Here is a 15,132-nt window from a genome sequence, read left to right on the forward strand (position 1 = left end):
TGGTATTAACATCAGATTACACATTTCAGAAGAAAAAGTTAGTGAACATGAAGAAATATAGCCATAGAAGTTATCCAAACTGAAACACAAAGAAAGAAAAGAAGATTTTACAAAATGAATAGAGCTGTTCAGTGAGCTGTGAACAACTTTACGTAGCCTGGATTCTCAGAAAAAGAGAGAGAAACAAAAAAAATTTTTTTTGGAAGAAATGATGACTGTCAACACACAATTCTCAGAAGTTCAATAAACGTGAAGCATAGGCACACAACCACAAACACATGAAAATAACCACACCAAGGCACATCATAATTTAGTTGCTCAAAACCAGTGATAAAAAAAGAGGATCTTAGAAGCAGACAGAGAAAACAAATTCATTATATTCAGAAGAAGCAAGGTGAGAAACACAACAGGTTTCCTGTGAGAAAAAATGAGGTACAACTGGAGTATAACAATGACTGATAGATTTATTTTGCCTTAGGTCCAGATATTTTTTAGCATATTTCTGTGAAGTGGGATTTTTAATTCAAAGTAAAATGTGCAGTTCTATTTCTTTCCAAAGCTTCCATTAAAGACCTTTGATCTGCTTGTCACTGAGCCAGCTGCTGCTCTTGCAATCTACAGCTGTACACCCATAAAAATGCCCTTTGTATTTAGATCTCTTGTGCTCAGTGTGTTAAAGGCCAATTTTACTGTCAAGTTGCAGTGTCTTAATAACATTAGTTACTCAGTTTCTTATTTTTATCCTCTTTTTTCTCCATGATTTGATTATTATTAAGTATTCTATTAAGTATTTTTACAGTCTGGAGCAAAGATGACTTCCCAAAAAGATGTCCTGAGAAAAAATCTGAAGCTAGTCCATGGCTGTCCCATCACCTATGCTTTTGCAAACAACTGGGAGAAGATTGAACAGTTCCAAAGCAGGCCAGATGACATCGTGATAGCCACTTACCCCAAATCAGGTGAGTTTTGTGGCCTGACAAACGCAGGTCTGACTTCAGCTTTTGTTTCCTGAAAATCAGCTTCTCTACAAAATCGTTAACATCCTAAATAAAGTTAGTATTCCTAAAAGTCAGTCTAGCCATCTACTTTGAGTATATTAAAATGGACATTTGGGGCATAGAAAGGGAAACTCTGCAGAATTAATTTTCTAAGATAATATATTAAGATGGCAGGCTTCCAACTGGGATTTTTTCCCCCCAGATTCAGGTGAAGGTTATAAAAATGTCTTTTGCCACAGGTACCACTTGGATTAGTGAAATTTTGGACATGGTTCTAAATGATGGAGATGTTGAAAACTGTAAGCGAGATGTTATAACTGTGAAAGTTCCAATGTTGGAAATGGCTCTTCTTGGACTAAGAACTTCAGGTAATTTTAAATCACCCAGGAATTATAATTTTGTAGTAGTATTTACATCACATATTAAATACTGTATTTGTGATGTCCATTCAAGGAAAATGGAGTATATTTGGTAACATAAAATGGAAGTTTTGCAAGCAGTACAATAAGCAAGGCATACAGAGAAACTGTAGTTTATTCCATTGCATGCACATCTGGGTATGCTAATCGAAGGTAAAAGAATTTTGTTATAGAAAACAACTAAAAATCTCATTGATAAAAAAAAATGTTTCTTATCTTTTACTGAATTTTGTTGTATAAAATTTGGCAGATTAGAACAGTAATTTCTTAATTTAGAACATCACTGTAATTAAATAAATAAGTACTGATGCCTCATAAAATATAAAATTTATTATTAATACAATTCATTTTTCATTGCACAAATATTTACTGAGTGCTTCTAAAGAGCTACGCACTGTGCTACGGACTAGTTAAAAAATGATCAGTAGGGGCTTCCCTGGTGGTGCAGTGGTTAAGAATCTGCCTGCCAATGCAGGGGACACGGGTTTGAGCCCTGGCCCAGGAAAATCCCACATGCCGCAGAGCAACTAAGCCTGAGTGCCACAGCTACTGAGCCTGCGCTCTAGAGCCCATGAGCCACAACTACTGAAGCCTGCACGCCTAGAGCCTATGCTCTGCAACAAGAGAAGCCACCGCAATGAGAAGCCCTCACACTGCAACGAAGAGTAGCCCCTGCTCGCAGCAACTAGAGAAAGCCTGCGCACAGCAACGGAAGACCCAACGCAGCCAATAAATAAATAAATAAATTAATTAATTAAATCTATTGAAAAAAAAAAGATCAGTAAATTAGATGTCCTATCTCCAAGGAGCTTACAACAACATTGTGACATTAAATAAGTAAAGAAACTAGCAATATATGAATATTGTTAGCCTAACATATCCAGAGAACAGGGCTCTACGAAAGGGAACATCAGGAGACTTTACTTTAGATTGGGTAGTTAGGGATATCAGCTCTGAATGGAGACCTAAAGCTTTGCGCAATGCTGGAGAAAGCATATTTCAGGAAGATGAAGCATTAGGTGTGGGGGCCTAGATGCAGAAAAGACCTAGGTGTAGTCCAGGGACTAAAAAATCAACCACCACCACCACCAACAACAACAATGAAAGAACGGAAAATTGAGAAGCAAAACAACTGGAGACTAGACAGGGACAGATCATGCAGGGCTTGTAATTCTTAAGAAATACTCAGTGAGCTAAGAGAGAATCAGCAGAGTAGGGTATCATGTAAGTAAGTGAGAAGGGTTCAAAAAATGAGGGCTAGCTTTCATGCTGCTAGAAACCTGGGATAAAAAGACAGTAGTATGGTGGTGAATGTCTATCAATGTAAACAGCAGAATTCAAATTCTCTCCCCTACTGGAGCTAGTTACTTCCACAGGCAGAGAAGGACCAGCTGAGAGGGTATCATTCCCTCTGTGTGGTTGCCTGAAGTCAGAGAGCAAATGCTAAAGCTTGAAACTAAAGGATTACTCTGGGACAAGCAACCAAAATGAGTACCGAGTGAGTTAAGACTCCAGAACCATAGAAAAGTATGAAATGAAAAAGTGATAGAATCAAAGTAATCAGGGACAGGGGAGTCAGAGATTACTGGTGAGAGACGGAGGTTGGGGGTGGGGCGTGAGGCAGTGTAGCATCGCCAGAGTGTGAGTAGGTGAGGCTCAGCAGGTAAAGGAGAGTAAACTGACACTCAGATTTCCTCTGCAACCTGAATGTGCATACTTGCGATGTCATTACATATTCCCAACATTCACATTTAAGTATGTAAATGGTTCATTTAAAGGACCTCACATGGCAAAACAATCACAAGACAGAAGAGGTTGAGAAATCTTTCAGTGAAGTTAAGAGATGGAAGAGGAAGAACAGATAGTGAAAACTTTATAAAAGAGACAGACATAAAATTTCATGTCATGGACATTGAGGCAGAGTGAGTTGTGGAAGATTATGATTTCTCATTTCTAAATACTGGATAAAGTGGCTGCAGCTACCAGGTCAGTAGAAACATAATGAATTAGCTGGTGGAATTTTACAGGTGTATAACTAATAGTTCCAGATAAAATCCAGGATACCCAATTAAATTTGAAAATCAGATAGATACCTCTTTTATTTAGTATATTTCAAATATTGCAGGGGAGATACTTACAGGTATCTGTTGTTTATGTGAGGTTCAAATTTAACTGGGATTCTTGCATCTTTATTTCCTAAGTCTGTCAACCCTATCTGCATTGATATTAAGTGGTTCTTCTTGATACCGCCATGTGCTATGAACTATTCTCTACAGAATATTCACTGGTGAACATAACAAGTTACTCTTCTGCTCTTATGGAATCTCCATTCCAGTGTGTGTTTGGGAATGAAGATGAGAAGAGGCATGGGAACTGACAACAAAGAAATAAATAAGCATAAACTGTGAGACAAAATATGTGCTGTATAGAACATTTAAAAAGGATGATTTATTAGAAACTGAGTGGCTTTTTAACATATGTAGTTAGTTTTGTGAACAACTGAAGCATAGGATTGCTTTGAATGAGTGAGTCATACAATTTGGGGCAGGTGTGCCTTTGTATGCAAAATATGGGAAGATGATATACATAGGATTAACAGGTAATCTAGAGGTTAGACTGGGTGTAAGTAATATTGTGAAAAAATGTACAGGACTTTAAGATTGACTGGATGTGAAACCTGAAGGAGGAGGCAAGAATAATTGAGATTTTAGGGACTGACGACTCTATATGGGATGGCATCATTAACAGATAAATCTGGGAAGTGATAAAGGCCACTGAGTCCATTAAAAAATCATAAATTAAGGGTTAGTCCAGCTCTTCCTGGTCTATGTCAGAAATTGTCCGAGTGTGCCTTTACCCCAAAAGTGCCCTCAGACTGGCCGAGTCACTTATAGATTGATCTAGGCCCCTGGGCTCTTCCTAGCTCTTCACGTAGAAAATAAATGGATACTTTCTGTCACAAGGAAGTTCATATAACCCTTAACCAAAGACTTAATTTAAAACTAAGTTCTATTACTTATTAGTTGTATGTCTTTAGAAACTTCAGCCAGCACCTAAAAATTGCACAAAAATTTCATTTTTTATATGCATAGTATATATATATATATGACACATAAAGGAAATAATGAAAATGCAGGTACAACAGGTGATGCTCTACAAAGATATCATCTATACTACAATAGCTGCTGCATAACAATAGCCAATATGTGAATTACCAGTTATCAGTATCTCTGACATACAGGAAACATTTTTGTAATTACTTGTAATAATGCAAAGGCATGATAAAACTCCAAATTGCTAAGGTTGGTATTATTACTTGTCATTTTGGAGATGGATAAAGTGAAGCCTAGAGACTCTGGGATACTTTCAGATGTTTCATGATGATTAAGTGATAAAGTTAGGATTTGAACCCAAAGAGGCTAACCGCAGAACCTAAGCTCTTAACTATTAGAAAATATTGGCTCTTAGAATCCAGATAAATGATGCTTGAGATTGGTTCAAAATTTAGCAGCATTATATAGTGGTCAAAAATATTTTGAAAAGTTGGTTAAGAAAATCCAGAAATGCAGGCTCCTTGGAGACTCTAGTATCTCCATAACCAAACTAAATTTCCCCAGGTATAGAACAATTAGAGAAGAATCCATCACCCCGGCTTGTGAAGACACATCTACCAATTGATCTCATTCCTAAGTCTTTCTGGGAAAACAACTGCAAGGTATGCTCTAAACCGCAAGTAAATTTTTTAATGTAACTTTTAACCCTTTTTCGCTCACATAGTAAGTAAAGTAATTGCTCAAATGTTTTGTTTATCTGTTACCATGAGAAGTGAGCTACATTAAAAAAAGTGTTTCGATTAAAAGAATACGTTTTAGCCTAAACTTACAAGCTCAAGTTTTCCAAAGTTATGCAGCAACAAAACCCTTATCTCAGCACAATATTGCTACTATTATTTCCCAGCTGTCTTATATAGTCTGGCCTTCTCTGAAAACTCAGCATAAGGATATCAATTCTTATTTAATAGTTTGGTAAAATTCTTCAGTGAGACATTTGAGCCTGGATATTTGCTTTGGGGAAACTTTTAAATTTAAAACTCATTTTTTTTTCCCCAATAATTGTGAAGCTATTCAGATTGTCTATCTGACTTTTGCTAGTTTGTGATATGTGAGGAATTCTAAGTTGTTGAATTTTGTAATGAAATGTTGTTAGTAATATTCCCATCTTATTCTTTCTTTTAACAGGCTTTTTTTTTTTTTACAACAATCTTATCTATTTTTAAAGCAAATTTATTTTGACAGAAAATTGAGAGGAAGTTAAAGAGGTTTTGCATATATCCCTTTCTCCCACATATGCATAGACTCTCCATCATCAATATCTCTGACCTCTCACCGGAGCGATACATTTGTTACAATTGATGAACCTACATGGACACATCATTATCTCCCAAAGTCCATAATTTACCTTACGGTTCACTATTGGTGTTGTACATTCCATGGGTTTGGACAAATGTATGACGACATGTATATACCATTATAGTACCATGCAGTGCGGTTTCACTGCCTATAAATCCTCTGTGCTCCACCTATTCCTTTCCTCCCCCCAACCCTGGCAACCACTGATCTTCTTATTGCCTCCATAGTTTTGCCTTTTCCAGTATGTCATATTGTTAGAATCATACTTATGTAGCCTTTTCAGATTGTATTCTTTCACTTAGTAATATGCCTTTAATATTCTTCCATGCCTTTTCATGGCTTGATAGCTCATTTCTTGTTAGTAATGAATAATAGTCTATTGACTGGAGGTACCAGAGTTTATTTATCCAGTAACCTACTGAAGGACATTATGGTTGTTTCCAAATTTTGGCAATTATGAACAAAGCTGGTATAAACATCCATTTGCAGGTTTTTGTGTGAACTCTACTTTTCAACTCCTTTGGGTAAATACCTAGTAATGCAATTTCTGGATCATATGGTAAAAGTATATTTTGTTTTGAAAGAAACAAGTGTCTTACGAAGTAGCAGTACCATTTTGCATCCCCACCAGCAATGAGTGAGAGTTCCTGTTGTGCCACACCCTCACCAGGATTTAGTGTTGTCACTGTTCTAGGTTTTGGCCATTCTAAAAAGTATGGAGTTGTGTCTCGTTGTTTTAATTTGCATTTCCCTGATGAAGTAAGATGTTTGGTATCTTTTCACACTCTTATTTTTCTTTTAATAGCTGCAAGATTTGTTGTGATATCCCCTGTTTTTTATTGATACTAGTAATTTGTGTCTTCTCTATTTATTTTGTCAGTCTTTTTAGATGTTTATCAATTTTGTTGATTTTTTTGAAAGATCCAGCTTTTTGTTTCATTAATTTTCTTAATATTTTCCTGTTTGTAATTTCATGGATTTCAAATCTGTTGGTTTACATGCTTACTATATGTTACTTTTTTTCTTAAATAAAATATCATGTATTTGATTTTTTTCATCCTCACCCTGCAGATGATTTATCTGGCTCGAAATGCCAAGGATGTTGCAGTCTCATTTTACCATTTTGACTTAATGAATAATTTACAACCTCTTCCGGGAACCTGGGGAGAATATCTAGAGAAATTCTTGACTGGAAATGGTAGGATGGCCTTGGCTAAAAATTAATGTCATTTAAAAATTAATTTAAAAAATAATATTAACCATTACAAGTATGAATTTTCCTTTCAAAATACTTATTTTTCCAAATCAGTAGCAAGTACATTCAAATACCATTTAAAGATTAAATCAAATACATCTAATATTTTACTATGACATTCAATATATAAACCTGGTATTAAACATTGGCTTAATGAAAATATTCTTGAATCTCTTTTCAGTTGCTAAAAACCCATTCTCAGTTCCTGCTCAGAATAGAAGTTGTTTAACTTGCCCAAATCATTAGTTAAATCTGTTACAGATATATTTATAGTACTTAGGTAAATAATTGATTGAGTACTTCATAAAAGAATAGTTTTCTTCTGTGTGAGGCTAAGTATAACCTATTAGAGGTCAATGTATTTTCATTTGAAATGCGTCTTTTGTACTTAATATTTTTAAAAATCTGATTGTTTGTACATCCATAAATGGCTGATGGTATATAACTGTTTAAATTGGCTTTACAGCCTCAGTTCCCTTGAGTACTAAATTCCACAAAATGTTTGTCCACTTTGACTTATTGTTCACAAACAAATCTTTGATTTGATGAATGCTTATGGAAATAGACTTTTTCTCTGGTTTTAGTGGCCTTTGGCTCCTGGTTTAATCATGTTAAAAGCTGGTGGAAGAAAAAGGAAGAACACCCAATACTTTTCTTATTCTATGAAGATATGAAAGAGGTAAAATGGTAGAAATGCATTCTAGATAATTCTTCAGCTACATCTTGGGGTAAAAGGATTATTATATTTTTTCAACTTAATCTATGGAGTCCAAAATGACATGATTGCTTTGCCTATTTTCCATGCCTGCTTACCCAAATCTTGCTAAGATCATTAATGACGCTAACTGAAATCAATGACATTTTTATCCTCTTATCCTTTTTAACCATTGTGTTTCTTTTGAGCACCTTTTCTTTTCGAACTTCTCTCCTACATTTAATTGGTTATCACACTGTCATGGTTTTCCTGTGAATCTCTATCACTTAGTCATTTTTCTTTTTGAACTCTTTGCTATAGTTTGATGGTCATGTCCAAGCCCACTGTTGCCAAAACTATTTATGTGCTAATGACCCACCAAAAACTCCATTTTAACTTCTACCCTGAATTCAAACCCATGTTTTTATTAAAACAACCCTCAAATTTAACATGTTCAAAACTAAACTCATCTTGCTTCTCTCGATCCAACAGGTAATCCTTTTCCTTTATTCTCTCTTTTGGTTAATGATGTTTGGTTGTTCATTCAGTGTTCAAAGCTTGAAAGTAAATTGTCCTCACTGGCTTTCATGTAGCTGATATGGTTCCACTATATCCTGAATATCCCATTGTTTCACATGCTCTAACTATTATATCTTTCAAATGTGTCCTTCTCCTTTACATCAGCTCGGTGCTTTGTGACCAGGGGTGGGATAGGGAGGGTGGGAAGGAGATGCAAGAGGGAGGGGATATGGAGATATATGTATACATATAGCTGATTCACTTTGTTATACAGCAGAAACTAACACACTATTGTAAAGCAATTATACTCCAATAAAGATGTTAAAAAAAAAAGACAACAAACTGAGATTGCAAAAAAAAAAAAATACACAAGCACATACATTCACCACACACACACACACACACACACACACACACATAAACACACAGAGAGTTAATAAGACATATTATTAAATGCTGTTTCTTCCCTACTACATAATAGATACAGTCCAAATCCTTCAGCAGGACATCCAAGGATGTTCTCAATTTTACCCCAATTCATCTTTCTTGATTCATAGCCTCTCCCACTCCTATAAACAACTCAGCTCTAACTGCAACCACTTTGCTTTTTTTCTCCCTTGAACACACTGTGAGAACCTATACTTCCAAGAATTTTAACTATTTTCTCTGCTGGGAATTCACTCTCCAATCGCTCAGGAGACTGCATCTTGGTAAACTCTGACTCATCTTTCTAAACTCAGCTTAGATGTTACCCCCTCAAAATCTTTCTAGATATATCTATGTAGATTTTAACTTAGCTTCCTAAAAAGCTATAAATATTAAGTTTATGTCATTAGAATCTGAAAAAATGATTTCTTTCTCAGATTTTTTTCTTCTTATTCTCAAAGGCCAATGAATAATTTAGGTCTTGATATCTTTGCAACTTCATTGGAGTTTATTTTTAATAATTTACATCCAAGCAAGATTTCATCAGTATTTACACTTTAAAAAAATACCTGAAGTTTTCCCTGAATTTATTATTTTTGTTTTTAAATATTATTATTAAGAATAAGAAAGCAATTTTGATGAAGAACAGAAAAATAAAGGCAGAAGGAATAAAGATACTGGGTCCCTAAAACATTCACATTTCAAATCTGATTACAAATTGAGCTTAAAATCGTTGCTATAATCTTTTTCTCTAAATACTGTTAATATTTAGGCCAAGATTTATTCTTATTGTATTTTGAATGAAAACTAAAAATATAAGATTTAGAACAAACAATTTCCATTCTACTTTTACTAAACATAAATTATTGATTTTTTCATTTTTATGATTTTTTTCACATTATGTTAATGAATTATTGTTTACCATTTTCTTGGATATGTCTCTTTACCCACTGATAGAATCCAAGGAAAGAAATCAAGAAGATTGTTAGATTTCTAGAGAAGAACCTGAATGATGAGATCTTGGATAAGATAATCCATCATACCTCCTTTGAAATGATGAAGGACAACCCTCTGGTGAATTATACACATCTACCAAGTACAGTGATGGATCACAGTAAATCCTCTTTTATGCGCAAAGGTTAATATTTTGCTGAGTTTAATTTTCCTTTTTGGTTTCTTATGAATTACTCTGAAGTGAGGATTAGCTTTGTAATCTCTACCAAGTTACTTAGCCAGTTTTGATGTCAATTTCTTCATCTGTAAAATAAGGACACTAAAAATACCTACCACAAAAGTTGCTGAATTAGATTAGAAATTATTAAAGGAAATAATGCATGTAAACACGTTATTAAAGTACCCTGAGTACTTGATACATATTTCTCCTTCTATTTACTACCCTGCTAAAAGGGAGTGTTTTGTCAATTCTGATGTGAGTCATTCCAAATTTTTTATTACTAAATCTTAAATCTTTGTTTAAATTGGCATAGTCCTCCTTCTTCTCCCCAGTAATAAACTAATGTCACTCAATACAGTACCATCTTCTTTAAAGACCCCTTATCATTTAGAAAGCAGTGGTCATTTTGTTAAGAAGGATTCACCAAGAGTAACGACATTTTTTTACCATATGGGAAGTTTTTGCTCCCTAAAAATACTGTCTGAATTATAGGAAAACATGGAATCTAAAATTAAGTTAAAAAGATGACACTAGAGAAATATGGCATTCACTGTCAAAATACAGCTCTATTTCCATTAAGGCAAATACTGTATATTATGGTTTATTGTATATGGCTTGTGTTAAAAATGTGTTATTAATGATAAAAATAATGCATTTAACAAATTATTAACTTACATTTGAGAAGTTATCCACCTAGTCTTGCCACCTTTCTTTTCAATGTCCTTTACTGGGTTGGAGAGAAAAAAGATAAAATTTCAGTTGGTGTGCCAGGAAGTAAAAACAACCCTAGGAATATATTGTGCATATGAACATGTGGATCAAAACCTGTTTTGAAAGAGTTAATTGATTTTGAAAGAGTTATATGATTACAGATATTTCTAACACAGTTTTCTCTGTACCTTAGTGTAGTCCTATACTAAAAACACTAAATTATGTTTTAATTTTCAAAAACACTGCACTTAAAAAAAACACTGCACTTAAAAAATAAGCTGTGGTATAAGAGGGCAAGGCAAATTTTGAAAGAGTTATATGATTACAGATATTTCTAACACAGTTTTCTCTGTACCTTAGTGTAGTCCTATACTAAAAACACTAAATTATGTTTTAATTTTCAAAAACACTGCACTTAAAAAATAAGCTGTGGTATAAGAGGGCAAGGCAAATTTTTCATTGTAAATGGTGCATTACAAGTTTGAACAAAGAAGACTGATACATGCACAGCACACACACAACACACACACATGTTTTTCTTGTAGAAGAAACAGAGACAAAAAACCTCTTTAATTAAACAAGGCAAATTTTCATTATGCCAGATCATTGAATGTAACTTCCAGGAGAGTTTTATCCCCAGTCATATGAAAATTGATACGATCCAATGATATCTCATTAGGGTATAAGGATAAATGAGATAAGCTCAGTATCTGGATTCCATGCTTTCGCCAACTTCAAAGGAAAAGTGTATATAAGAGAGACAGTCTTTACAACCCCTTTGGGAGTAGTGAAGAACATAACCTTTGTGGTCAGATTGCTCTGGGATTTATCAAGGCTATGCCACTCCCTGAACCTTTGACTTTGCATATATTAATAAATCTGCCAAAGTTTCGATTACATCACTGACAAAATGAAGAAAGGAATAACACCTATAGCACAAGTTTTGGGGGAGGATTTTGGTAAAAGATATATAAGCATTTACTATATTTTTTCTGACCAAAATGATATACACAAAAGTAGCAAGTCATATTAGTCTAATATGTTCTTATCTAATAGTTCGTTTCATCTATTCATTTATTTGTTCATGCATTCAATAACACTTAAAGAATACCCTTTATTCATTAGTTAATACTTATGAAAAGCTCTTCATGAACACCTATATGCAGCTCATATTCTCTAGAATATAAATGACATGTACATCTGCTTCAAGAAGCTCATAATGTAATACAAGAGGCATTCATGTAATGAATATTGAAAAGGGCTCAAAAGTGAAGAATGAACAAAGGGCCAGGCATAGTTTGGCCTTCAGTCTTGAAGGAGTCCATGCTGGATAAATCAAGGTCAAAATTTAGTCACACAATAGTAACGATGTTAGGGAGAGGATAGATAATGTCCAATGTTTATGCCTATGTCCCAAACAGCAACAAAACAAAAAACCCTGGGATTTGGCAAGAATTTATTTTATCAAAAAAATTTTTATACTTCCCTCACTCTTGTGAAGCAAATGTGTTTGTGTATATAGTATTTATACTCAAAATAGAAGATTATTAGAATACTTTATATATGACTATTGTTTAAATCTGCACTTTCTCTTTTCAGTGGCATCTTTAGAGGTGTACTATCCCAGATATGCACTACCCTCACATACATTCCAAAGAACTATTATCATTTGGTGAAAACAGAATAAAGTAAAATAACCAGGGAAACAACCTTGTCTATGGGGATGTTTTCATTAAAAGGGTTTTAAATCTTCATGAAGCAATCATGGGTTAATAAGGCTTGAAATTCAATACGATTATATTTAATATCAAATAAATTGGCAAAATTAATGTTTTCCTCCAAACACATTGGCAGTACATTAAAAAATTATTAATTTTTCAAATATATATTTTTAAGTAACCAGTATAAAAGATTAAATGTAAATTTATATCCCAACAGTTCCACTTTTGTAAAAATGGTTCAGGGATTTTATGTGTTTGATTTTAATGCTATTCTTCTCCTCTAAAATTAAAATAAGATATGTCTAGTGAATTCAGGAAACACAAATATCATCCAAATATCATAACATCCTCATTTTTTTTTTTTGTGAAATGATACTTATCAGCTTTCTGTTTCATGGTTTGATTGTGCTCATGACCAGTCCTTTGTACAGTTTCCAAAAGTAACTCATGAAATGGAATACTCCCTGATCATTGATCCAGTGACCAGTGGTAACCCCATGACCTAGGACAATTAGAAACACTAAAAGAATCTCTTTTAGGAAACTATTGTACAGCCCATAAATTTAGACAAGAAAATTAACCCTTCTTATAATGTATTTTTAAAAGCTAGACTCCACACCTTATTTTTGATAAAGGAGGCAAGAATATACAATGGAGAAAAGACAGCCTCTTCAATAAGAGGTGCTGGGAAACTGGACAGCTACATGTAAACGAATGACATTAGAACACTTCCTAACACCATACACAAAAATAAACTCAAAATGGATTAAAGACCTAAATGTAAGGCCAGACACTGTAAAACTGTTAGAGGAAAACATAGGCAGGACACTCTATGACATAAATCACAGCAAGATCCTTTTTGACCCACCTTCTAGAGAAATAGAAATAAAAACAAAAATAAACAAATGGGACCTAATGAAACTTAAAAGCTTTTGCACAGCAAAGGAAACCATAAACAAGACCAAAAGACAACACTCAGAATGGGAGAAAATATTTGCAAACAAAGCAACTGACAAAGGATTAATCTCCAAAATTTACAAGCAGCTCAATATCAAAAAAACAAACAACCCAATCCAAAAATGTGCAGAAGAACTAAAGAGACATTTCTCCAAAGAATGTATACAGATTGCCAACAAACACATGAAAGGATGCTCAACATCATTAATCATTAGAGAAATGCAAACCAAAACTACAATGAGGTATCACCTCACACCAGTCAGAATGGCCATCACCAAAAAATCTACAAACAATAAATGCTGGAGAGGGTGTGGAGAAAAGGGAACCCTCTTGCACTGTTGGTGGGAATGTAAATTGATACAGCCACTATGGAGAACAGTATGGAGGTTCCTTAAAAAACTAAAAATAGAACTACCATACAACCCAGCAATCCCACTACTGGGCATATACCCTGAGAAAACCATAATTCAAAAAGAGTCATGTACCACAATGCTCATTGCAGTTCTATTTACAGTAGCCAGAACATGGAAGCAACCTAAGTGTCCATCGACGGATGAATGGATAAAGAAGATGTGGCACACATATAGAATGGAATATTACTCAGCCATAAAAAGAAACAAAATTGAGTTTTTTGTAGTGAGGTGGGTGGACCTAGAGTCTGTCATACAAGTGAAGTAAGTCAGAAAGAGGAAAACAAATACTGTATGCCAACACATATATATGGAACCAAAAAAAAAAAAAAAAAAAGGTCATGAAGAACCTAGTGGCAGGATGGGAATATAAAGACGCAGACCTACTAGAGAATGGACTTGAGGACATGGGCAGAGGGAAGGGTAAGCTGGGACAAAGTGAGAGAGTAGCGTTGCATATATATACTACCAAATGTAAAATCAATAGCTAGTGGGAAGCAGCCGCATAGCACAGGGAGATCAGCTTGGTGCTGTGTGACCACCTGGAGGGGTGGGATAGGGAGGGTGGGAGGGAGATGCAAGAGGGAGGAGATATGGGGATAAATGTTTATGTATAGCTGATTCACTTTGTTATAAAGCAGAAAGTAACACACCATTGTAAAACAATTATACTCCAATAAAGATGCTAAAATAAATAAATAAATAAAAGCCAGAGTCTGTTTAATTATAGATGGGAGTAATTAACCAATAAAAAAAATAAATGACCTTTTAAAGTATTCTAATACAAGGAAAGTCTTCCTTTAAACTGTTTCAATGTTTTCTTTTGGTATACATTAGCTTTTCCTTCATAATGAAAATATTTTATTCATTCATATGTTTTCTTATTTGTAATTTTTAGGGATTGTAGGTGACTGGAAGCATTACTTCACTGTCGCCCAAAATGAGAAATTTGATGCCATTTATAAGAAGGAAATGTCTGAAACTGAACTTCATTTCCGCACAGAGATTTAAAGAGCCTAAACTGAGAATCTGAAGAGAGAAGTCTGACCTGCAGTTCGTTGAAACAGGGGCAGTTATGACTTGATTTGGGCAATCGAATGGTTTTATAAAGGGAAAAAAATGTGCTTTTAAAACTTTGATTTTTCAGTGTTGTTAATCAAGTCCCCACTCACCGAGCTTCTAAATTCCCTAAAATTAGGACAAACTGTTATCTTTTTGTAGGCTATTCCTGCCTTTTCCTAGACTAGCACTGACAAGAGAGAAAGTTTCCTACTCAATCTCCATACATTGTGGTTTAAAATGAAGTTCTACTCCCTACTAACCTAGCCCAAGAAATGCTGCTTTAACACTGACACTATGTTTCATAGCTCTGCCCCAATTTCCCTTTCCTAAAAACTTGACCCAGGATGCTCTCTTCCATTGCTGTCTTCTGGGTTTCA

At 34.5% G+C, this 15,132-nt stretch overlaps 1 protein-coding gene across 1 annotated transcript; it reads left to right on the forward strand.

Annotated features, from left to right (window-relative positions):
* Window positions 1-811: 811 nt before the first annotated feature.
* Window positions 812-14,704, forward strand: SULT1B1 (sulfotransferase family 1B member 1). The gene is made up of 7 exons (XM_059924066.1): window positions 812-959; window positions 1,238-1,366; window positions 5,035-5,132; window positions 6,898-7,024; window positions 7,666-7,760; window positions 9,678-9,858; window positions 14,592-14,704. Exons 1-7 carry the CDS (start codon window positions 812-814, stop codon window positions 14,702-14,704), a joined length of 891 nt encoding a protein of 296 aa, XP_059780049.1.
* Window positions 14,705-15,132: the final 428 nt, after the last annotated feature.

The sequence above is a fragment of the Balaenoptera ricei genome, chromosome 5 (genome assembly GCF_028023285.1).
Source record: "Balaenoptera ricei isolate mBalRic1 chromosome 5, mBalRic1.hap2, whole genome shotgun sequence".
Lineage (NCBI taxonomy): Eukaryota > Metazoa > Chordata > Mammalia > Artiodactyla > Balaenopteridae > Balaenoptera > Balaenoptera ricei.

Bases quoted from the DNA above. Each gene is read 5' to 3' on its own strand.
- SULT1B1 (XM_059924066.1), top strand. From the start codon at position 812: ATGACTTCCCAAAAAGATGTCCTGAGAAAAAATCTGAAGCTAGTCCAT. The intron at 960-1,237 runs GTGAGTTTTGTG...CTTTTGCCACAG, and splicing joins AGCCACTTACCCCAAATCAG to GTACCACTTGGATTAGTGAA. The intron at 1,367-5,034 runs GTAATTTTAAAT...AAATTTCCCCAG, and splicing joins TCTTGGACTAAGAACTTCAG to GTATAGAACAATTAGAGAAG.